The 25,830-nt window shown below is 46.4% G+C and overlaps 1 protein-coding gene across 1 annotated transcript; it reads left to right on the top strand.

The window, feature by feature from the left end:
- Positions 1–11,002: 11,002 nt before the first annotated feature.
- Positions 11,003–14,400, top strand: LOC103640076 (uncharacterized). The gene is made up of 12 exons (XM_008662727.3): positions 11,003–11,216; positions 11,346–11,604; positions 11,695–12,074; positions 12,160–12,374; positions 12,461–12,484; positions 12,574–12,754; positions 12,925–13,144; positions 13,231–13,366; positions 13,482–13,644; positions 13,752–13,795; positions 13,902–13,964; positions 14,058–14,400. Exons 1-12 carry the CDS (start codon positions 11,051–11,053, stop codon positions 14,148–14,150), a joined length of 1,944 nt encoding a protein of 647 aa, XP_008660949.1. The 5' UTR covers positions 11,003–11,050; the 3' UTR covers positions 14,151–14,400.
- The last annotated feature ends 11,430 nt before the right edge of the window (positions 14,401–25,830 follow it).

Genomic DNA, 25,830 nt, shown 5'->3' with positions numbered 1-25,830 from the left:
ATAAAGATAGTCAAATCTAGGGTATCCTATTGGGTCCCATCAAAATTATCCTATGCAGATCATTATGAATAATAAGAACATGAATGGGTAAAAGAAGTGATCAAGGGCACAACTTGCCTTCAACGAGCTCCTGCTCAGCTATCTCTATTTGTTGAACCCCAGAATCCTCTGTAGCTTGCTCGTCTACTCGCATCAACACAATACATACATAGTATAGCAAGAATTAACATTACACCAACCATGTAAACAAAATACACAGTAATAATCTAGACACTAAAATGAGATCACAGGAACTGGAATCATTAAATTTGGAGTTATATATTTTAAGTTATGGATTTTCTAAGGTTTTATGCATTTAATATAAGATTAGGTGGGAAATAAATTTTAATGAGTCTTTCATGCCAAAGCAGAGGCACTAAGTGATAGATAATGAAATTACAAAAATTTAGAAAGTGGAATGGATCAATTTGGACTAAAAATGGATTTTCTATGGATTAAACAAATTCTAGGATTATTTTTACACATAAAAATCTATTTTTCCAATTCAATTACTCAATTTAATACAGCTCTGGACTGGGCCTCGAATACTAAAAACTGCAGGGACTAGATGGTAAAATATCCTAGACTCAGCGCGCTGTACAAGGTGGACGGCGGGTTGTTTTCAAGTAAACCGAGGGGCTCATGTGCAAAAAGGCCTGGGCGAAGGGGTACAGGGGGATATCAGCCGCAGGATCCAGAATCGAGGGCTAGGATTAGATCTGGCGCCCAACGAACCGGTATGCGCTATTGGCCGTGGGATCAAAATCCGATGGCCCAGATTCTATGAACCCTGATATAACCACAACCGCATGATCTGAGATCTATGGCTCCCGCTTGATCTATTCTGTGCCGTCCGATTTCCATCTAACGGCCAACACATCATCTTCAACCCCCGTCTTCCTCTCTCTCTTCTTTTTTTTCTTCCACGGCTGATCGCCCACGGCGGCGAGTAACGCCACCAGCCGGCCCTGAAGCCGCAACTTCGCCGGTGTCCGACCCACGACCTTTCCCCCACCCCCTGGGTCCCAACCTCACAGCCAAGGAAGCACTACCGATATGAACAGGAAACTGGCAGCGGCTAGATGGAAAGAGGGGGAAGTCTCACCGAGGTCCCAGCGCTGGCGATGCTTGACCCAGAATCCCGGCACGGCAAAGACCCGGCCACGCCCGCTTCCTAGCGCGCACGGAAGAACTGCTTTTGCGTGCGATGACGAACCTCGCCGAGGTGTGAGTCCAGCGATTCACCCACGTTTCCTGGTTGAATCACGACGGCCGCCCGAGCAATCCTTCCGCTCGGCCGATGGTGTGTGCAGTTTCCACGAGACGCGCACGAGAGAGGAGCGGTGCTTGAACTTATATTCTCCTAACGAACGGGAGAACTCGAATCCCCCCCGAGAGCGGCGGTGAGGTGGTTGAGCCAGCGCCCCGGTCGTTATGCGCGCAAGCTTGGCATCAGATACGGCACAGAGGCCTAGTTCGTTGACGAGTCTGACTTGTGGGGGGCACTTGTCGGCGCGCTTACTCCGTGTTGGGCCGTGCGCGCGTGGAAAGGAGAGGGAGGAAGAGATCGGCTGCCGAGAGAAGCTGACCGCGGGTCCCCACCAGGCAGAGGAACGGGGAAGCGACAAGCTGCGACTAGCGTGCGGCCCAAGTTGCCAGTGACGACGCGCGCGGGGAAGTAGAAACGGGCCGGCACGAGGGAATGGGGCAGTGGGCCGAACTGGATGGGAGCCGACCCAAACAACGTTTTTGACCTTTTTCTTTTTATTTTCCCACCTTCTTTTCTTCACTTTCAAATTCAATATGAATTCAAATTTAATTCAAAAAAATTTTTGTGGCTCTTCCTTACAAATTAGATTTGTGAAATTAGGGTATTAACTCTCGAGTTATTTATTTATATATATTATTTACTTATTCATCTCCTTTATCTCATTTTCATTTCCAAACCCAAATTATAATTTGGGCTTCATTTCAATTTCTTTGTCATTAAATTTTGATTAGTAGTGTTGCTATTGTTGTTATTATTTGAATGCACAGGCAACAAAAGCTCCAGCATGATGCACCTTTTATTGAGGTATAATTTGTTTTAAGCATGCCTCCTAATAATTCATGTAAATAAGTAGGCATTACACATAATTTTATTCTCTCCCCTATATTCCAAAGTTGGGTATTACAAGGCTTCCATCTTTGGGTCGCGGCAGTGGGAGTTCTTCATGACTTGGTCGATGACAAGCTACGAGTCACCACGAGCGTCGAGGCGTCGGACCCCTAGCTCGATGGTGATGCGCAACCCGTTAACTAGAGCCTCATACTTGGCCACATTGTTGGACGCCGCGAAATGGAGGCGCAGCACGTAGCGGAGGTGCTTCCCGAGGGGTGAGATGAAGAGCAGGCCCGCGCCCGCTCCTGTTTTCATCAACGACCCGTCGAAAAACATGGTCCAGAGTTCTGGTTGGATCGGAGCTGCTGGAAGCTGGGTGTCGACCCATTCAGCCACAAAGTCCGCCAAGACTTGGGACTTGATGGCCTTCCGAGGGGCGAACGAGATAGTCTCGCCCATGATCTCCACCGCCCACTTTGCAATCCTACCTGAGGCCTCTCGGTACTGGATGATCTCCCCCAGGGGGAAGGATGACACCACAGTCACCGGATGAGACTCGAAGTAGTGTCGCAACTTTCGCCGCGTCAGAATTACTGCGTACAGTAGCTTCTGGATTTGCGGGTAGCGGATTTTGGTCTCGGACAGTACTTCACTGATGAATAGACCAGCCTCTAGATGGGCAATGCGTGCCCCTCTTCTCGTCTCTCGACCACGATCGCGGCGCTGACCACCTGAGTGGTAGCGGCGATGTAGATCAAGAGGGCTTCTCCGGCAGCGGGGGGCACCAGGATGGGCGCGCTTGTGAGGAGCGCCTTTAGGTTCCCGAGGGCTTCCTCGGCCTCGGGGGTCCAAGTAAAGCGCTCGGTCTTCCTCAAGAGGCGGTACAGAGGTAGGCCTCTTTCGCCAAGGCGCGAGATGAAACGGCTCAGAGCCGAAAGGCATCCCATGACCCTCTGTACTCCTTTCAAGTCCTTGATGGGCCCCATGTTGGTGATGGCCGCGATTTTCTCCGGGTTGGCCTCGATGCCCCGCTCGGAGACGATGAACCCCAGGAGCATGCCTCGGGGGACTCCAAAGACACACTTCTCGGGATTGAGTTTTACGCCTTTCGCCTTGAGACACCGGAATGTCGTTTCAAGGTCGGAAAGGAGGTCGGAGGCTTTCCTCGTCTTGACTATGATGTCATCGACGTAAGCCTCGACTGTTCGACCAATGTGTTCTCCGAACACGTGGTTCATGCACCTTTGGTATGTCGCACCCGCATTCCTCAAACCGAATGGCATAGTAATGTAGCAGTACATGCCAAAGGGTGTGATGAAAGAAGTCGCGAGCTGGTCGGACTCTTTCATCCTGATTTGGTGATACCCTGAGTAGGCATCGAGGAAAGACAGGGTTTCGCACCCAGCAGTGGAATCCACGATTTGATCGATGCGAGGCAGAGGGTAGGAAACCTTCGGACATGCTTTGTTTAGACCAGTGTAGTCTACACACATCCGCCATTTCCCTCCTTTCTTTCTCACAAGCACAGGGTTGGCAAGCCATTCGGGATAGAATACCTCTTTGATGAACCCTGCAGCCATCAGCTTGTGGATCTCCTCGCCTATGGCTCTGCGCTTTTCTTCGTCGAATCAGCGCAGAGGCTACTTCACGGGTCGGGCTCCAGCTCGGATATCCAGCGAGTGCTCGGCGACATCCCTTGGTATGCCAGGAATGTCCAAGGGACTCCACGCAAAAACTTCGATGTTCGTGCGGAGAAAGTTGACGAGCATGCTTCCTATTTGGGGTCGAGCTCGGAGCCAATCCGGATCTGCTTGGAGGCGTCGTTGCTGGGGTCGAGAGGGACGGACTTAACCGTCTCAGCTGGCTCGAAGTTGCTGGCGTGGCGCTTTGCATCTGGCGCCTCCTTGGAGAGGCTCTCCAGGTCGGCGATGAGGGCCTCGGATTCGGCGAGGGCCTCGGCGTACTCCACGCACTCCACATTGCATTCGTACGCGTGTCGGTACGTGGAGCCGACGGTGATGACCCCGTTGGGGCCCGACATCTTGAGCTTGAGGTAGGTGTAGTTGGGGACGGCCATGAACTTGGCGTAGCATGGCCTCCCCAGCACTGCGTGGTAGGTTCCTTCAAACCCGACCACCTCGAACGTGAGGGTTTCCTTGCGGAAGTTGGAGGGAGTCCCGAAGCAGACGGGTAGATCGAGTTGCCCAAGGGGTTGGACGCGTTTCCCGGGGATGATCCCGTGAAAAGGCGTCGCGCCGGCCCTGATCGAGGACAGATCGATCTGCAGGAGCCTGAGGGTCTCGGCGTAGATGATGTTGAGGCTGCTGCCTCCGTCCATGAGGACCTTGGTGAGCCTGATGTTGCCAATGACGGGGTCGACAACGAGCGGGTACTTTTCTGGGCTCGGCACGCGGTCGGGGTGGTCGCCCTGGTCGAAGGTGATGGGCTTGTCGGACCAGTCTAGGTAGACTGGCGCCGCCACCTTTACCGAGCAGACCTCCCGGTGCTCTTGCTTGCGGTGCCGAGCTGAGGCGTTCGCCACATGCCCACCGTAGATCATGAAGCAGTCGTGGACCTCGAAGAACTCCTCTGCCTTGTGATCCTCCTTGTCGTTGTTGTGGGCTCGGCCACCTTCCGTCGGTGGCCCGGCCCTGTGGAAGTGGCGCCGAAGCATGACGCACTCCTCAAGGGTGTGCTTGACGGGACCTTGATGATAGGGGCACGGCTCCTTGAGCATCTTGTCGAACAGATTGGCGCCTCCGGGAGGCTTCCGAGGGTTCCTGTGCTCGGCGGCGGCGACAAGGTCTGCGTTGGCGGCATCGCATTTCGCTTGTGACTTCTTCTTGCCCTTCTTCCTCGCGCCGCGCTAAGCGTACGCCTCGAGGACGTCTTCCGGCTGGCGCCCCTGAGGCTGCTTGTCCTTCCGGAAGATGGCCTCGACCGCCTCCTGCCCAGAGGCAAACTTGGTGGCGATGTCCATCAGCTCGCTCGCCCTGGTGGGAGTCTTGCGACCCAGCTTGCTCACCAGGCCGCGGCAAGTGGTGCCGGCGAGGAACGCACCGATGACATCTGAGTCGGTGATGTTGGGTAGCTCGGTGCCCTGCTTCGAAAATCGTCGGATGTAGTCCCGGAGGGACTCTCCCGGCTGCTGGCGGCAGCTTCGAAGATCCCAGGAGTTCCCAAGGCGCACGTATGTGCCCTGGAAGTTGTCGGCGAAGGCTTTGACCAAGTCATCCCAGTTGGAGATCTGCGCAGGAGGCAGATGCTCCAGCCAGGCTCGGGCAGCGTCGGAGAGGAACAGGGGAAGGTTGTGGATGATGAGGTTGTCGTCATCCGTTCCACCCAGCTGGCAGGCCAGCCAGTAGTCCGCAAGCCACAGTTCCGGCTTCGACTCCCCCGAGTACTTGGTGATAGTAGTCGGGGATCGGAACTAGGTCAGGAACGGCGCCCGTCGTATGGCCCAACTGAAAGCTCACGGACCGGGTGGCTCGGGTGAGGGGGCTCCGATCCTCCCCGCTGTCGTAGCGTCCCCCACGCCTGGGGTGGTAGCCTCGGCGCACCTTCTCGTCGAGGTGGACTCGACGATCGCGGCGGTGGTGTTCGTTGCCGAGGCGACCCGGGGCCGCAGGCGCGGTGTTCCGCGTGTGCCCGGTGTGGACCGAGGCTTCCCGCATGAACCGGGAAGTCGCGGCGCGATGCTCCGGTGGGTACCCCTGCCTTCGGGAGGCAGAGCTCTCAGCCCGTCGGACCGCGGCATCTTCCAGGAGATTCTTGAGCTCTCCCTGGATACGCCGCCCCTCGGTGGTGGATGGTTCCAGCATCGCTCGGAGTAGTATCGCTACTGCAGCCAGGTTCTGGCCGACCCCACTGGAAGCCGGGGGCAGCCTTGCCCTGGCATCGTCGGCGATGCGGTGCTGGACGTCCTGGGCCAGATGACGCGCTTCTCCGGCTGGCGCTCGGCCTGCCCACTCCTGCCCGATATTTTGCCGAAGCTGCACAAGTTGTCCTGCTTCCTCGTTGAGCCTAGCATGTACCTCGCGGATTTGCTCGAGCTGTGCGTCCTGACCCCCCACAGGGACTGGGACCACAGCTAGCTCCCGAAGGATGTCAACGCGAGGCGCAGGCCTAGGGGGATCACCGTCCTCCGGCATACCAAGATGGTTGCCTTCGTCGAGACCCCCTAGATCGACGTGGAAGCATTCGCGACTTGGGCCACAGTCCTCGTCGCCGAGGCTGTGGCTGCTATCGGAGCCATCGGAGAGGCAGTAGTCACATGCGGTCATAAAGTCCCGCATGGCACTGGGGTTATCGAGCCCGGAGAAATCCCAACCAGAGTCGAGCTCGTCATCTTCCTCGGAACCCAGAGGCCCGTAGGTCGAGACGGCCGACAGCCGGTCCCAGGGTGACCGCATATGATACCCCGAAGGGTTTGGACATGCCTTTATAAAAGCGTCCACCGAAGCGGGGTCGCTTGGTGGGTCGCAGCTGAATTTAAAAGCATGGGATGGGAAATGGACGGTACCTCTTGATCGACGGGTGGTGACGAAGTCGCGTCAGGGACGGGCTGCACCGTTGTCTCAGGTACGAGGCTGATGCCCAGCAAGTCCTTCGCGAGCGTGCTGGCGTCGTCCGTCTGCTTGGGGTTGGCGTGTTGCGGGGAGACGACGCTCGTCTTCGTCTCAGACGCGAGGTCAACGCCCGACGTGTCCCCCGCTGGGGCGCCGGCGTCGTCGACTCGCTCGACAGCCGACGAGGTACCGCCTCCTGCTTGGCCATGCCTGCCCCGCCTCCTCCTCCGTCGGCGGGGAAGGTGATGGGACAGACCCGGATGTTGTTCTTCCATTACGTGGGGAAGACGTCGTCGATTCCGCCGCCGACGGGCGGGCTGACGACCGCCATTGTCGTTGTCGCGCGGCGGAGGAATGAGTACCATGTCGTAGCTGTCGTCGAGGGACATGAACTCAAGACTCCCGAAACGAAGCATCATCCTGGGTTGGAGAGGTTGCTGGAGACTACCCATCTGGAGCTTGACGGGAAGCTGCTCGTCAACACGCAGCAGGCCCCTACCTGGGGCTTCCTATGGCGCCCGGGGCTGGACTTAGCTGCTGTCAGCCTCACTCTGTCGAGTGGCACAGCAGTCGGAGCGGCGCAGGCGGCGCTGTTTTCCCGTCAGGTCGGTCAGTGGAGCGGCGAAGTGACTGCGGTCACTTCGGCTCTGTCGACTGAAGAGCGCGCGTCAGGATAAGGTGTCAGGCGATCGTTGCATTAAATGCTCCTGCGATACGGTCGGTTGGCGTGACGATCTGGCCAAGGTTGCTTCTCCGCGAAGACTGAGCCTCGGGTGAGCCGAAGGTGCGTCCGTTGCTTGAGGGGACCCTCGGGCGAGACGTGAATCCTCCTGGGTCGGCTGCCTTTGCCCGAGGCTGGGCTCGGGCGATGCGAGATGGTGTCCCTTGAGCGGACGGAGCCTTGACCTGAATCGCGCCCATCAGGCCTTTGCAGCTTTGTGCTGATGGGGGTTACCAGCTAAGATTATGAGTCTTGGGAGTACCCCTAATTATGGTCCCCGACAATTACATATTTTAATTCTCATAGATTATGATGTATTTTCAATTGTTTATCCAAGTTGTCGTGAAAAAAATGCTTGAAATTGTTCATACGCTGGTTTATGGGAAATAATTGAGTGAGGTTGTTGTTGTTGGGTGTGTTCTTGTGCTCAATCAAAGAGTCCGAGCCTGAGTCTGTGTTGGGAACTTGCTGTGTTGGAAACTTGCTACGCACATTTATCATATCACCTAAGAAATTTGGAAGTAAAAGTTTATGAATTGTTACCACTAGACGCGTTGGAAGAAATTAGTTCATTTTCCCTCAAAATCCTCTCTAAACTAGAAGGGAAATTGAGTTTGCAAGAGTCTTTATTGCAAGAGTTTAGTTTTGACAAACATAATGGGGTTATAGTTTTTTTCTTCTGAAAATAATAAACTTTTTTCAATTTAGGTTGTGACATTTTTCCTCGGCTTATCACCGTTCACCTCAACTTATCAACAACCATTCTGTGGACCTATAACACGTCCCATGGACCATGGTTCGTGTGGATCATCCCTCGATACCTCGCTCACTCAAGTTCGTCCTTTCTTTAAGCTAGACTAGAATGGGCTAGACGAAAAACTGCAGAAATTTTGGTTCTTTATTCTTAAAGGCATGTTTGTTTCAGCTTATAGATTATATAATCTGAATTATAATCTAAATTATATAATCCAGATTATAATCTAGATAATTTACAATCTACATGTAGTTGTTTAGTAGTCTAGATTATACAAATGTAGATTATTCACAAAGATAACATTATCCTTGTTTGTTTATTTGAGGTGAGTAAAGAAGAATGACATATATTGTAATTTCTATTTACATAACCATAGGTAGTAGGTCTTTTACCAAAAATAATCTCAATTAAACTACTCTTTAGGAGATTATGAGATTAGCATAATCTGGGCTTTAGATTATATAATCTAAACCTATAATCTAGGTGTTTGTTTATCTGCTGGATTATTTGCGTTGGATTATATAATTTGGAGAGATTATAATCCGAAACAATCAGGGCCTAAGTGTAGTTATATAAGTAATTGATTATCAATTGTAAGTACATATCTTACTCATGTACAAATCTCTTGAAACACTGTACATAAGGGCTAATTTGAAAACTCTATTTTTTAAGGAATTTCTATTTTTCCGAAAAAATGAACTAATTTCTATTGAAAAATAGGTTTCCAAACTAACCCCTAATCATTACATTTTCAGGCCATTTTTAGACGTGTATTTTAAAAGCTCCTCCTCTTAAAACACACTTAATTTTTGGAGACGGGTCTAAGGATCTTCTCAGGAGACCTTCTAGATTTACAACATGGTTGTTGTTTTTAATGACTCCACAAATATACAACCGCCTCTAGCTAGATTTTCTACTCCCTCTATTCCAAATTAAAATTTATCTTGAGTAATTAATAGATTCACACAATCACTACTGGAATTTGGCTCTTTACCGAATGTCAAATGTTTTATTGAGTGTTTTTTCGGGCACTCGGCAAAGAAGCTTTTTGTCGAGTGCTTTTTTTCAACACTAGGCAAAGACAATTTAAAAATCACATTTTAATACAGTAAATTAATTCAGATGAAAAAAATTTCAACTACAAATTTGTATAACTCATCATGATATACAATTTATATTTTGAACATTTCTTTATATGACAAAATAAAAGTAAATTTGTTCATAAAACTTATATCTCTCTCGTAGTTCATGAAACTACAAGAGAGATGTATAAGATTTGTGCATATTATTAGAACCATCATGTGGGATGAATAAATGGCTAAACAAATAAAATAAACTTTGTAGATCTTGAGAAGTTATAGAATTTTGTAGTTGGTAAATTTTTTATTGAAAGTCATCTTGTCAGCGAAAACTACGTTTGAATTAAAAAAAATTAAAATTTCAATTTTGAAAACGATCTCGAAAGAAAAAACTATCAACATGAAACTTGTATGTATTGAAGAATTATGAAACTTTGTAGTTGACAATGTTTTGATTTGAAATCATCTTGTCATACAAACCTATATTTAAATTTTGATTTTTTTTCAAACTACCTCGGATGGAAAAACCACCAAAATAAAATTTGTTGGTCTTGAAATGTAATGAAACTTTGTAACTGGCGATTTTTTGATTTGAAATCATCTCATCATAGAAAAATTCGTGTGAAGTGTTCAAATTTGAAATTCAAATTTTGTAAACAGCTTCTGATGTAGAAAATATCAAAATAGAAGTTGTGTATCTTGAAAAGTTATGCAACTCTATAGTTGACAACATTTTCAATTGAATTCATTTAGTGCCTCAAATAATCAAATTACTCTCGATTTGTTATAATATATGAGGAATGAAAACGTAATATAAGCACAATTGATGTAGTAGTGTAGTGGTAGAGGAAGTTATGCGCACGTGTGAGGTTGTGAGTTCGAATCTCACATTCACAAAATACGTAAATTTGAAATGAAAACGTAATATAAGCACAATTGATGATGTAATAGCGTAGTGGTAGAGCAGGTTATGCGCACACGTGAGGTTGTGAGTTCGAAGTTCGAATCTCATATTCACAAAACACGTAAATTTGATTAAAAATGGTGAAAATGATAGGACCGATGTGTAGAGCAATGGCGGTGGTTGGGGGGGAAGCTGTCTCCCTAATTTTGAAAAATGTTTTGCTGTTTTTTTGGGTTTTTTGTGATTCTTAATTTACCGAGTGTTTTTTGACACTCGCCCGAAAAAAGTACTCGAAAAAAAAATCATTTACCGATAAAATATTTGCCGAGTGTGGCTTTGCCGAGTGTATAATGGTCTTTGCCGAGTGTCTGAGACACTCGACAAAAAAGGCGAGTTCGGTAGTGAATATTTGATGTATGTGTTTTATATATGTGTCTAGATTTATCATCATATATTTAAATATATATAAAAAACAAGGCTAAAACTAATAGTACCGTGGGACGGAGGGAGTACTAGGTTTGTCTTCTAAAATCACTTATAAATTATTTAATTTAAAACATTTAAACTATATATATATATATTTGTATTAAAAAATACTTATAAAATCTCATACATTTGAAAGTGTATTTAGAAAATTGCGTTAAAGTGAATGCGGCACATATTTGTGATTGGAGGGAATATTCGGTCGCGTAAATTTAAACTCGAAACAAGCTGTCACGTACGTACTGTTTTCCAGCTCAACATACCAACCTGACGCGACGTCATGCACAGCTTCCGATATCACAACACACGGACACGGGGGGAAGGGCATGGGCCAACGGCCCACCATTCAGTGGCAATAACAAAAAGGCCCAGCGTCAGCCGTCTCGTACGTCACCCGGTTCATGGTTGCGAGAGAGGCGGCGCGGCCACGAGTCCGGGACCGGCTCCTCAGAAACCGGCCGCCTATCTCTCCCCCTTCCCTCCGTGTTCGTCGGCCCCGGCCCCATATTTTCTCTAGCCTTGCTCGTGTGGCTGGAAGAGTGGAGATCGGGGAAGCGTTTGTGTTGGGTACGTAGTACAGATCGTGATGCTTTCTTTCCTTGAGATCGTTGCATTGCGTCAGGGATTGATGTTAATATAGATTTGGGTTTCGTTGATCCTCACCTGCATTGCCGTGTTGCATGCGCGTGCACTCAGCACTCTGGACGGCCGAGCCCGACATGGACCGCGACGAGGAGGTGGGCCACGGCGACCGCTCGCTCCTATTCATCGGCGATGAGGACGATCTCGGCGTCGACCGGGACGGCGGATCCCCGCCGACCTCCTCCGACGATGGATCATTCTCCGACCGGAGCGACGCCGAGACACGCGCCGGCCATGTCCGGCGTCGCGACGGCGGCGAGCGTGAGGACACGCCCGAGGACGGCCAGAATGGCGCGTGGCCGCAGAGTTACAGGTTCGTCAACCAGCCGCCTCGCCGTCCACATCTCTTCCACGATTCGGAGCTGACGCCGTTTCCTCGGCGGCGTTCTCGTTTCGCATGCAGGCAGTCGATCGACATGCTGAGCGCGGTGCCGTCGCCGACGATGAACTCGATCATGGCAGCGAGCCCGAGCCTGACCAGATTCGGCAGCTCCTTCCTCAAGGCCGGGAGCTCCTTCTTCCTGAGGAAAGGCGAGGGCTCGGGGCTGCCGCTCACCAGGCCGCTGCTGCCGCCCTCGCTCCCGCAGCTGTCGCAGTCGTCGTTGCACCCGCAGCCGCGGCCCGTGAAGCAGTCCACGGACAGCCTCGCCCAGGCGCCGCGGTGGCCGGCTGCGCACGAGGCGGAGCTGCCCGAGAGACCCTCCAGGCAATGCCTGAAATCCGATTATATCGAGCTTCCTCCGCCTGCTAGCAAGTGCAGCAGGAACCAATCAATCATCAATGGTGCGTGACCAGTTGGATCTTGAATTCTCAGGTGTTAGAGTAATCAGCTTATGGAATCAATCATCAATGCTGGTCGAATTTCTAGGGTTCAATGTGCTGTGCGGCGTTGGAATTCTCACCACGGCTTATGGAATCAAGGAAGGGGGATGGCTAAGCCTCCTGCTGCTCCCCTTGCTGGGTGGCAGCTCGTGCTACACGGGCTTGCTTCTCAAGAGGTGCATAGACAGTTCGCCCAACATTGAGACATACCCAGACATTGGACAAGTCGCTTTCGGAATCTTTGGTCGGATCTTTGTATCGGTGTGTATACCTTGAAAAACACAGATTTCTCTTCGAAAGTCAGCTCACCTGTTGTTTACCTCACTGATCGCATCTCTTTTTTTCAGGTTGTCCTGTACATGGAGCTTTATGTAAGTGTGCTCTCTGAACTCTAAAACTTATTGTGAATGGCCTTGGTTGTCGAACACAAGTGATTTTTATGTATATATTTTTTTTGCAGGCAAGCTGCGTGGAGTACATTACGCTGCTAGGAGACAGCTTGTCGTCAGTGTTTCCCTCAGCGCATTTAGCTTTCACTGGCATCGACCTGAACGCGCACAATCTCTTTGCAACCACAATGGCCTTGGCAATCCTCCCATCAGTCTGGCTCAGGAACCTCAGTCTCCTCTCATATCTTTCTGGTATGTAAAAAAATGTGGAATTGCTTCTTACTCCCTCTGTACTGATCATAGGAATGTAGTTAGAATTGACTCGTATCACTGATAGTTCAGTCAGTTTATGATCAACAAAAGTAATCTTTGAGCGAAAGAAGGATTGTTCCTGACTCCTGACCGTCTCTGTATGTACTCAGCTGGAGGCGTGATCGCGACGATCACGGTCATCGTCTGCCTATGCTGGGTTGGCATCGGAGAAGGAATTGGGTTTCGCTTTTCCGGTGCTGTAGTGAACGTGACCCACCTTCCAGTGGCACTCGGCCTGTATGGGTACTGCTACTCAGGACACTCGGTGTTCCCAAACATCTACTCGTCCATGAAGGAGCGCTCGCAGTTTCCATTCGTGCTCATGTTCTGGTAAGCGGTGCTCTTAACTTTGTTGCTTCTTGTTAACATGGGCCGCCTTCTTGTTAACACAAAATGCCATCCTGCACCGTTTTCAGCTTCACGGTGGTAACGCTTGTGTACGCCGGAGTTGCGGTCTCAGGGTTCCTGATGTTCGGCGAGTCCACTATGTCACAGTTCACCCTAAACTTGCCACAGCAGTACATCCCATCCAAGATTGCCATTTGGATGACGGTGCGAGGGAAAACCACACTTTACCATTCTGCCATCGCGTTCAGAATGAAGACGACGAGATGCTAATTTCATTGCTTTTGTTTTTTTTTTGTTGCATTTTTCTTTCTGGTTCCAGGTTGTGAATCCTTACACAAAGTATGCACTGACGATGACGCCGGTCGCCTTGTCGATAGAGGAAGCCCTACCAAAGAAGATGCAGAGTTACCTGGTCGGAATGCTCGTTAGGACATGCCTCGTCCTCTCAACCGTTGCGGTGGCTCTGCTTTTCCCTTACTTTGGTGAGTAGTAGTAGTCTTTCTCGGTTTAACTGAATGATCCTCCCCTCCATTTTTAAATTTTAAGATGTTTTTTTTTGACTTTTTCCTACCCTCCTCTGGTTTCTCAGCCCTGGTGATGGCACTGCTTGGATCCGTGTTCACAATGCTCGTGGTAGGTTCTGGAGAACATTTCACCTACACTTCTGCGGTGGATTTCTCTACTTTGGCCATTTGAAAGAAGTTGATAAAAAAAATGTGCTTGATGATGATTTATACAGGCCTTGATACTCCCATGCGCATGCTACCTCTCCATCAAGAAGGGCGCAGTGCCCTTGTGGGAGGTAACCACCAACTAGAAACGCGCGGACCAACAAATACAGGATTGGAACCTGAAACTGCTCAACACTGAGTATCTATGGTCATTTTCTTTGCAGATCATCCTGTGCATAATCATCATAGCGATTGGCGTTGTGTGCGCGTGCATCGGCTCATTTACCTCGATCAACCAGATGATTAGCAGCAGATAGTGTCTGCGTAGCTGTTGCAGATTCTTTCTTTCCAATGTTGACAGAGCTGAAACTAGCAGTCTGTCGTTTTTTTTTTGTTTTTTTGTTTTTGCAGCTACGTTTATTTGTTCCTTCTTTTTGACAGAAAAAAGAAACTCGGTAAGAAAGTTTTTCTGTAACAGGGTGAAGTTATATTTCAGGCAATCATGATAGTAATTCTTTTGCGTACAATTATGAACCACAGGATGAAGTTATACTAATTTTTCCGACAGCTATGGACACATATGAACCACAGGATGGCCACACAACAGGCACATCTCCGATCTCTCACCATGACACTTTTTTTTGTTTTGTTTTGGGGTTGCTGTTGTTGGGAAACTAGTCAGTATATATGGCACATGTGATGGACATCACGTCCTCACCTACCAGGGCGCTACAGCTCCAGGCCCACATGGGCCGAGCCACAGCCCACATCCACCGAACGGGGTGGGGGGGCCTACGCGCTACGGCCATGGATAGATGCGCACCGCTTGCACGAGCTAGTCCCTCCAGCACACGAGCATGGTGACGCAGCGGCGCATGATGTAGAACCTGGCCCTCTGCTCCTTCACCAGGCCCGCCAGGCGGCCCGGCACCGACCTGCCCGCGGCGGCCCTGGACGGCCGGCTCTTCAGCCCCGCCGCCGCCGACGCCGACGCCGACCTCCGGCTCCCCTTCTTGGAAAGCGGCGTCTTGCTCTTGTCGTCCATGTGCATCTCCATCTCTTCCTGTACGAGCTCTCTGCAGTGGCAGTTGTTCTTGGAAATGGTGGAAGCTTGCAATGTGTGGCTCTCTCTCTCTCTCTCTGGAGTCTGGTTGCGGTTGGCTTGTTGCAGATGGAGTGGAAAGCGAAGAGTGAGGTGGTGGTATTTATAGGCCCTCCAGCTCCCCAGATGAGATGACACACAATCATCCAAGGGGAGAATGGGTCGACGTGAGGTCCCGGGTCCCGGCTCTGTGTTAATGTGCTGTCGATGAGTGCTTGGACTAGACTATTACACCACGCCATGGGCCATTAAAATGTAGTAATTGAGACTAGCCTAGCTTGGTATGTATAGATTAGATATGTGTTGTGTGGTGGACGGGTGGGGCCATCGTCATAATCTCTCTTTCCATGTCCCTCATACTCTATCGGACCATGTCCCCCGGAGAAAGGGCCGTGGGCCCGGCCGGTCCTTTCGGCGCCATGCATTGCTCGTGCAGTGATGCACTTCTCATCCGCCGCCCGCTCGTCCGCTGCATATTTGAATCGTATGGTCTCAGGACTCAGGACCACGTCGTCTCCATGGTCTAACAATTTGGGGTTGGGCCCGGCGACACGACGCCGGCAGCCACCACAAGCCCACGAAGACGCGACGGATGCATGGACGCGACGCGGAGGTGACAAGAGAGCCGGGAGACCCCAGCCGTGCGGTCCGCGGAAAACGACAGTGGCTTACGCACACGCACATCGGTCCCAGTCAGGATGGGGGGGTCCGGACGAGGGGTCTTTACTTGTTGGTGATCCGAAGCAGCTACCTGTTCCGTTCTTCCATGCATCCATGAAGATGAAGTGGACTGCCCACCAAGCATCAAGCATGCACCCTATCATCAGCTGGTCAATAGTGTGCGTACGACCTCTGCATTGTCACAACCAACGACACGTCCGCGACCAAAAAAAAAAAAGGATCGCCATGCGTGCACAGATAATCGCTGCAGCTCGGACAAAACAGGAGGACGACGTACACGGACAGCAATATTATCGTGTCACTGCAAATGCAACGCAACGCAATGCAATGCACCGAGATGCCCCATGATCGAGTCGGATGGCACGTCGCTTCAAGAGGGAAATGCCGTGTCGGAACGACCGAATTTTTTTAGCTTTTTTTCTTCTGGAAAAACATATATTCGTATCCATATCTCTACGCGTCTTAATTCCTGTTTTGGACAATAAGCTCGGCCTAGTAGTTCACGGTGTTGGGGTACTTGACGTGGCATCTGATCTGGCGTGGTGCAGACGTGGCCAACACTTGGCGTGTGCCACCTGTTTTGATCCGATTAGCTCAGCGCGGCAGATCTTATAGCAGCTCCAAAACACGCGAAAAAGGACCCCAAAAAAGCGTTTTTTGTGTGCGGGCAAACTCCGTTTTCTCCTCCTCCAATAGACCCCTCCGTCTTTCCTCCAAAGTTTTTTCGTCGTGACACGTCGGGGGCGATCGCACCCGCGTTATTTGCGTGAGGCGAAATCCGTCTGATCCTAGGGCGCGCTCACACATCCCACCTCTTTTCATGGACAAGCAAACAGGACCTCGCCACCTTCGTCGCCGTCGGCATCTGGTAGGTCCACGCGGGCTAGACGATTTGATGAGCCCTGAACTGCAGGAGGAGGCGGCCAGCCGTCGCCCCGGGCACCGCTCCATCCACGGCAACACAAATGGTACCGGCAACCTCCGGGTATTAACTCGCTCATCTCTCATGCGCTGATGACTCCACGACTCAACTCTATTCCTAGGCTTCAGCAAGTGGGGCGATGAGATGAAGTTGTTCTTGGTTGGTTGGAGTTCCTATACAGCTACTAGAAGTGGTGGTGAGAGTTTGGCTTAGATTACTGAAATGAAGTGGATGTCTTTTTTGGTCAATTGTGTTAGTTTCTAAAATTAAAATTTTCCATGTCAACTTCATAGTTAGGAATGTGCTATGTTTACATTATCTCATACATGTCAGTGATACAAGCTTTCTTTGGTTTCATTTCTGAAATAAAAAGTTTTGTAGTCAACTTAACTGCTTGGTTTCGTTTGTTGTGTACAATTTGGGCACATCTGCCTTCACCCTTTGCATTCATTTGTATAATCTGCCTAAGTTGTGATTCTAGTGAGAGCATGGCCACTTTGAAGATGGCTGAATCCTCATGATTTAGTGCAAATTGGTAGCTGCTCAGCTCATGTTTTGCTAGCAGTGCAAAGTGGAAAGCTTTTGAACATGGCATGCTTTAGTTGTACCTTAAAGATCTGTAGCTTTTTATCTCCTCTTTTGTTCCTACTACTCCCATGAACTGAACAAGTATGTCTACACGACAAAAGGAAGCAAAGCAAGGTCTGTCTAGTGGCCTATTGTCGTGTATATACAAGATGCTCGACACCATCACCAAGAGCACCGCAAAGGATGAAATGGCTCAGGTGCATGCACAAAAAGAAGAGCACAATGTGTATGTGTGTGGCCCATTTAAAGCACCTATTGGCCCATGTTCCTTTTTAATTTTTTAGTAATCTACTGTGGGATAACATTTTTGGGTGGATTTTATTTGCAACAGCTCCTAATAAGAGATTTTGGGGAATAAATTTTAAGTGCTCTTTTGGAGCTGCTCTTAGAACTCATCCGTTATTCTAAAAAACCTAGCATATAACCACAATTTTTATTGTATTTTATATGTCAGATTCTATAGCTTAAGCGTTTGGTGCCAAAATGTCTGGTGCGCGCTCGACTAAAAAATGGTGCAACAAGTATAAATCTATTTCGTACCTGGTGTATATGCATGCCTAGTACACCACCAGGCATGTCTAATGCACTCTAGAAAACTACTGAGAAAACCCTTTTTAAGCGCACTAGCTCTTCAAATGTTTTACCAAACATATTGGAACATATACTTAGCGTTTTTCAATGTGCTTTTGTTAAATATTTTCGCTTGCTCTCATATGCATCACTTAGGTCCATATGCAATGCATGTGATTCCAATATCCAGTGGTACGAGATGACCAAATTGTCTAATTAAGCTTCCCTTTTAATAGGATAGACATATGTCCTAAATCTAATCATGTACTCTACCGCATCTTGACCGACAAAATAAAATATCCTACTTATACCTTTGTCTTAAGCTCTTGTATATTTCTTTTTCTTCCTCCTCTTCTCCACGTTGAGCACTTGCATATCCTTTGTGGCCATCACCTCTTTTATGGTCGTCATTCTTGCTTAATCCTAGATGTGGATTTAATGTATCACATTCACAAATGTTAGAGTAGAGGTTAATTTACTAGTAGCCTCAATTACGAAAATCACAAATGGAGCGCTCACATTGTTTGAACCATATTCTATGCCATATGTATTTTTTCCAAATCAACATATGAGAAGAACCTGAACCAACCTTGATAGAAGCAAGTTCCTCCTCCGCTTGTTGAAGACAACCTAACTTGAAACCAGCTGCTAATGCTTCAGCTATGAGTTTAAGTGTTGAAATCTCAACATCACCAGCAACAATCTCCCCCTCAACGTCTAAATTGGAGTCATCGACTCTCCATGTTTTGGGTTGTACGAACTCCCTAGCTGGATATGTTTTGGCTTTTGTGAAGCCCAAACCACTATTTGAATCATGTTGGAGAGTGCCATTCTCTCCTCATCCATTTTCTTACATTTAGCGTGAGTGACGTTCTTCTCTTCATTGTCTTCTTCGAGATCAGAAGATGTCGGGCATGATCGCTGTTGGAGAGCACGACGCGTCACTGGGCCACCTTAACCTCGTAGCCATCTTTTGCTAGTTCAACGTACAATATGTTAAATATCGTCACTGATGAGAGATAGTACGTAGCTTCTTAAGTTCTTGGCTCAACATCTACTCAATCCCTCCACGGTGGCACACATTGACCGCATTGTTGGGCCAACATGTTTGCTACAAGATATGTGGTGTTTAGTTCAGTGCTAAGATATGTGACACCGATCTCAGCATCACGAGCTACGTCGAGGTACTGTCACATATCAAGGTCAAACGATGACATCCACACTATTGGTTGTGTGATACCTCGTGCCATGATGTATGATATGGAGCCATGTAATGTTGATGTGTGCCAATAGTCGACCCAACAGTCCAACATAATTTTAGTTCTATAAAACTGGAATATATATATATATATATATTAAAAAAAACTAAAGTAATTTTTTTAACCCGCATTATCATCAATAGGTAAGGGAGGTAATGTACTCTAGATTTTACAGTATAAAATTTAAGAATCGAATCACATTAGAATCGAGTTTTATTCTTATTCATTTTAAACTAAAATTAATAAAAAAGTTCTAACTTATTATGAAGAAATATTTAAATCGTGATCCATCAGCACCCCTAGCACTAGGGCACACAACACTATCTACCTGCTACCACGGCCTTTGGGAGCGCTAATCATGCAGACAAGGCATATGGTAGCAGTAACGGACACGTCCTTGCCCCCGACAAGTTGGATAATATAGCTACATCAATAACCCCCAACACGCAAATTGCATCTGATTTTGGCTGTCGTTCGAGCAAATATGTAGTACGTAAGTGGTTTTACTTAGCAACACCAACAGGAACTACAGCTTTTCCGAGAGTTTTCTCCAAAATGTGTGGATACATGCATGCTGTCTTAGATTCTATTTGAAAGCAACCTAGTTTATCAAGAAATCAATTTTTATTTTCTTAGCTAGGAAAGGTTAGCTTCTCGGTTTTAAGAAACTGTGAATCCAATTTCTATAAATCGAGGTAACTAATATGTTTGGAAGCACCTCAGTTTACATAAACCAATTTCTTAAAAACTATGGTCCAAATAGGCCATTAGTGATAGGAGTATTTAGTCACGGTTTCACCTTGCAATTTACAAGGGAGTTTACGTGTTGACACAAAATGAACAAGTTTAATTTATTCTCATAAAACTTATTTCAGTCCAGGGGATTTTTTTTTGTTATGTCTCCCTTTATTTCTATACCTTGATGAATCCTGGTTGCGGAGATGTTTATGATGATGCGGATGCTGCTAGATATTTAGTTCATTGTTTGTGTCTGCCATGTGACGGAGTGTCAGACGAGCCTGACCCTGACAGATTATTATTAGTTCAAAAAACCATTTGCCGCTCCACTCTGAGTCTAACGAGAAGGGAACCAACGGCGGCCACGCATAGGGATCCGGGCAGCGTCATCATTTGACCGCGCGGCGGCCGGTCAAGTGACTACTCTCTGGCTCTCTGACACGTGTCACTCAGCGCGACGTGGGGCCTCATCATGGTGTCAGCTGCGACGGTTAATGAAGCGCATGCGCATTTGGTTGGATCGGTGGGTGTACGTGCCGACATGCAGCCGAAAGGTAATTCTAACGAACAAGCGTGCATTTTTTTTAATTTATCTTTATGGGATCGAGAGAGTTGATCTGCCTTTTGCTGTGTGGCACTTGTGATGAGTCTCTCCGAACCCAGGGAAATACGTGGTGTAGACGACCATATATTAGGTGCAAATAAACATACACAAATCATTTCAAAATCGTACTTGGATTATTCAAAAGATATTATATTCACAGAGCATCCATATGCATGTGTACTCACGTATAGTAAAAGTTAAGAAGCAAAGCCAAATTAAAAAAAAAACATACACAAATTGCAAATTTAAGGTTTCTATGCGCTACAAGATAAAAACCTATTTTTTGTCTTATATAGCTACTACACACATATGAAATTGGTCTACCTGTGGTTTGTAGCTTAACTTTTGCACATGAGTACGTATATGAACGTACCACATATATACACTAAATGTTGAAAACTTAACGAACGAAAAAGACGCGATTTTAAAAAAAATATAGTTTACACGTTAACTTGCACCTAATTAATACGCTAATAAATATAATAAAAGCATGTACATGACCTGCACCGCATATTTGTCTCTTTAACCCATATATCATGCGCGTTGGCAGGCATGCATGCATGTGAGTTCAGCAGAGGCACGACGAAACGCGCGCAGCCATGTGCTTGCAGCTGGCCGGTATGCATGTAGACCGACTGATGGATCATGCTTAATTGGATAGTTAGCAACATGACACACGAGTTCTGGATACGCACCACCAGATGCGCGCAATGTGTCCAAATTAGGGTTCAAGTTAACACTGAATTGCATGATTTGTTGTCAATCAGTACTAGATTGCTCAGTACAGGTACTGAAGTTGTTAATTTACATGGCAGTTGGTTGAGCGCGTCGATCGGAGAACTTGTTTTGGCGGGTGAATTGGCTAGTAGCAGTTGCAGGGTCTGGTCAAAGGAAGCGACAAACTGACCGACCACACTGCTAGTGCATGCTACTGAAATAATCTTTTATCCCGGTTCATCTCATTATTTTCATAAGTATTAGCTTACAAATCTGTAACGAAGGCTTACTATTACAGTTTATTGTTAGAACCGTTAATTGTAGAGCCAACCAACAGGTGATGATATATTAAAGTTATCACCGGCGGTTTCTATCACGGTCGGTTATAACCACGAGCGAGCTGATGCTGATAGTCCACAAGTACGTTGTGTAGTAGTGACTGCAGGAAAGGCTCTTGGGATGGAAAAACGATAAAAATAAAAGTTGTAGATCTTAGACAATTATGGAACTTTGTAATTTATGAATTTTTATTTGAAGCCGATTCGATTCCTAAATTGATTGATTATATATATATATATATATATATATATATATATATATATATATATATATATATATATATATATATATATATATACTTAATACCAAATGAATCTACATGCTCTATAGGAAGCAGTCTCGAATAGTTCTATATAGATCTCGAAAAGTTATGCAACCTTATAATTTATAACCTTTTCATTTGAAATCATGTACCTAACGAAATTATGTACGAATTACTCGTAATTGAAATTCATTGTTTTACTTGAGGTCTGTCCTCCTCTTTCTGCAATAGTGTCCAGAATCTTGTCCAACGTGTTTCTCTGAAGGTGACCTGCAAGAGAGTGAAAACTTGTGCATTATCAAAACCACATCATTACGACTTAACCATATAGCCCAACAGAGGGCACAAGCTCCAACCCAAATCAGGCTCTTAAGTCTATAATTTAAACCTTTTAGCCAAGTGCAAACATATGTTGGATGCATGAAGGTGGAGTAATGTTAAATGAAATTTGTACACCTCTTCAAACACATCTAGCCATATGACAGTCAAATAAAAGGTGTTGAATGGATTCATCTAAGTTGCATCCACAACATTTACCACTTCCTTTCCACTGCTTTTTGCTAAATTATACTTTGTTAGACCTATGCCTTTAACTAAGTACCACATAAAATTTTTAATCTTCACCGGGTAGCTTTAAATCCCAGATCGGGTGGTTTCTCGAAACAATGTTCGGAGCGACCAAAGCTCTATACATGGAGTTGATCGTAAACTGACCTTGCTGGAGAAGATCCCATACAAACACGTCTCTTCGATCAGCTAGACTAATAGTAAATACTCTAGCTACTACCTGATTCAAAGAAGCTAGATTATTTTCACTAAGTGACCGACGAAAATCCACATTAAGCTGATTATATTGTAGGACATCAGCTACCGTTGCCTTTTTCTTTCTCACAATGTTGTATAGATCTGGAAATTGGTCTTTCAAAGGGACACACCCCAACTATTTATCTTCCCAGAACTGAATCTATGTACCACCCCTAACACAAAATGACCCATTCTCATAAAGTCCCGTTTTACCGCCACAAGTTTGGACCAAAAGCGAGAATCACTGGGCCTGTGTTCTTCTTGGGTTATTGTTTTATTTTTTAGGTACTTATTTTGAAGGAGACTTTGCTAGATACCCTGTTCATTAATGAGTCTAAAAAGTCATTTACTTGGAAGACATCTATTTGTAACCTCAGATCTAGGATGCCTAGACCCCCAAAGCATTGGGTGTGCACAATATACTCCATTTAGTTATCCTATATTTCTTTTTAGTCCCTCACCTTCCTAGAAGAAACGAGACCTAAACTGATCTAGACGTTTTAGAACTTCCTATGGAACTTTGGAAAAAGAGAACATGAACATGGCTAAGCTATTAAGTATCGAGTTAATTAGCACCAGGCGACCGCCGACTGAGAGAAGTTTACCTTTCCATCCACTTAGTTTTTTCTGAAACCTTTCTTCTAATACCCTCCAATCTGTATTACTCAATTTTCTGTGGTGCATCAGAATACCTAGATATTTGAATGGGAAACTCCCCACGCCACACCCAAAGATGTCAGAGTATTCTAATTCTAACCCTTTGGCAGCACCATAGGAGAAAAGTTCGATTTTAGGGAAGTTGATTTTTAGGCCTGAAAGTTGCTCAAATGCACATAGCACTAGCTTCATGTTCTTAGCCCTTTCTAAATAATCTTCCACGAAGATAATCATATCATCCGCGTATTGGAGTATTGAAAGTCCTCCATCCACCATATGTGGAACAACACCACCAACTTTCCCCAAGTCCTTGGCTCGATTTATGATAATGGCAAGCATGTCGACCGCTATATTAAAAAGAATAGGTGACAAAGGGTCTCCCTGTCGAACTCCTTTTTTGGTCTGAAAATTATGGGCATAATCATCGTTAACTTTTACTGAAACGCTTCCTTTTTCCACCACCTGTTGCATCCATTTACACCGGGTTTGAGAAAACCCTTTCATCCATAACAATTATTGTATAAATGGCCATTTTATTTTATCGTACTCCTTTTCAAAATCTAGCTTAAGGATTACACCATTTTTCTTTCTTTTGTGCATCTCATGAATGGTCTCATGAAGGATAACCGCTCCTTCCAAGAGATATCTACCAGAGAAGACCGTTTGAAGGCTATTTGAGTAGGTTCGATTATCTTTTTGGCGATAGTTGATATTCTATTTGTAAGGACTTTAGTAAAATTCTCAAAGCTTACATTTAGAAGACAAATCGGCCTAAGATTTTCCACTTTTATAGCCTCTTTTTTCGGCACCAGAGTAATTACTCCAAAATTGAGACTATGGAGCCGCAAAAGCCCATTATGGAAATCCTCAAACAGTGCTAGTAAGTCCTTTTTGATAACCTCCCAAAAGTTTTGCTAAAACTCAGCAGGAAAACCATTTGATCCTGGCGTCTTATTGTGCTTCAATTGGAAAACCACTTTTTTATCTCATTTTTTTTGAGAAACTCTCTATTAACAACTCATTCTCGATATCTGATACTTGTGGGATGTCATCCCGCATATCTTCATCTAATGAGAAGTGATTTAAATCTGGCGATCCAAATAACTTTTTGTAATAATCTGTTATATAATTTTTAAGATTATTTTGGCCAATGATTATTCCTTCCTCATGTTCTAACTGTATTATTTTCGTCTTATGATTTCTACCACTTGCTCAATTTTTGGTGTTTTGAAAAACCTCATCACTGCCGGTTTTAGAACTGGCAGCAGACTACCACTTTTATATTACCGATTCCACAAACCAACAATATACGGTGAAGATCTTCCGTGGTCTAGTGGACTGTCTGCCTGTCCGATCCACGCATTTGCAAACGTATTTGGCATCATCCCATGTGCAGCACAATATAAAGCACCGTTTGGTTAATAATACGTGGATCGATGCTCCCTGAGTATATACCCAGTGGTTATACCAAATCTATCTATCCATCTAGCTACCCTGCAAATCTGTCCCATGCTGATTGCTAGATTACATCAACACCACCAGATGCTGGTGAGCTATACGTAGGATCGGAATTCTTCCTTTTTACTAATAACAACATCAGCTCGTGGTTATGTTGTTGAACAAAATCATGATGAGCTGCTAGTAGTTAACGATGTGTGTGTCAGCCATTACGTTTTACAGCATACCTGCGCTCAGATCAGGCAGCAAATAATCAAATCAAAGCTAAGCTAACATTTTGACACACTACAAATGAAGCACAAACACTGTCTGTCAGCCATAGCAAACAGGACGGCCAAGGCACATCTCCGTCCTTCCCACCCAAGGTTCGCGAAATCGTTCGATTAATTCGGCTAACTGGCCGATAAATCAATAATCAATAAACAAGACCCATTTGAATTTAGGATATTTTGTAAATCTGAAAAAAATCTAATGCCAATTTTTCTATAAATATTATGGACTGGATTTTTCACTGAAACCAAATTTGATAACGCACAACGGATTTCAAACTAAAAATCAAACAAGTTTCAAAAATAAAATAAAAAAAGAGATAAACCCGACGATTTTGGTTATTAGCCGCCCCCGCTAGCCGATTAATGGGTCCCAAATAGATTAAACCGGGGGCTCTAGTAGCTAGGTTTTGGGAATTTTCTCTCTTTTAACTTCAAATCTATTTAGTATTGGTGCTGCTACTTATAATAATAGTTGATATTATTGCTATTTTCAGAGATGTCGGAACAGACTGATCTGGTTTGGGAACACGGGTGTCGTGGTTTCTGGAACGGGGGACAAGAATATTTATGTTCGGCAGGGGTGTTAGCGCGGACTCACTTTGAATAGTGAGCTACGGAGTGCTCGAAGATGGATCTGGGACGAACAGGTTATACTGGTTCAGGCCGGAGCCCTAGTCCACTGCAGTGCTGAAAGTAGTATTGCTTAAAGCATGTTAGAGTTGGATGCTCTTGTGTGAAGTTGTGGGGATGTCTTTGGATGGGGTTGTATTGCCCTTTTATGGCTCAAGGGTAAAAGTTACAATGAGAACTATTATTCTACTGGGGTGGAGTTCGACCTCCTGCTTCTGGGCCTCGTAGCCCCTATAGTCACGTATGTTAGGTCGTGCTTCTAGGCCTCGTAGGCCCCTATGGAGTCGTGTCACACTCGAATTGAAGGGGGCCAAACCCGGGCGCGACTCACATGTGTGCTAGGATCAAGTCTCACACATATGATAACTCATGGTACATAAATGAATGTCACATC

Source organism: Zea mays, chromosome 1 (genome assembly GCF_902167145.1).
Source record: "Zea mays cultivar B73 chromosome 1, Zm-B73-REFERENCE-NAM-5.0, whole genome shotgun sequence".
Taxonomy (NCBI): Eukaryota; Viridiplantae; Streptophyta; class Magnoliopsida; order Poales; family Poaceae; genus Zea; species Zea mays.
This window is presented reverse-complemented; position numbering and strand designations above follow the sequence as displayed.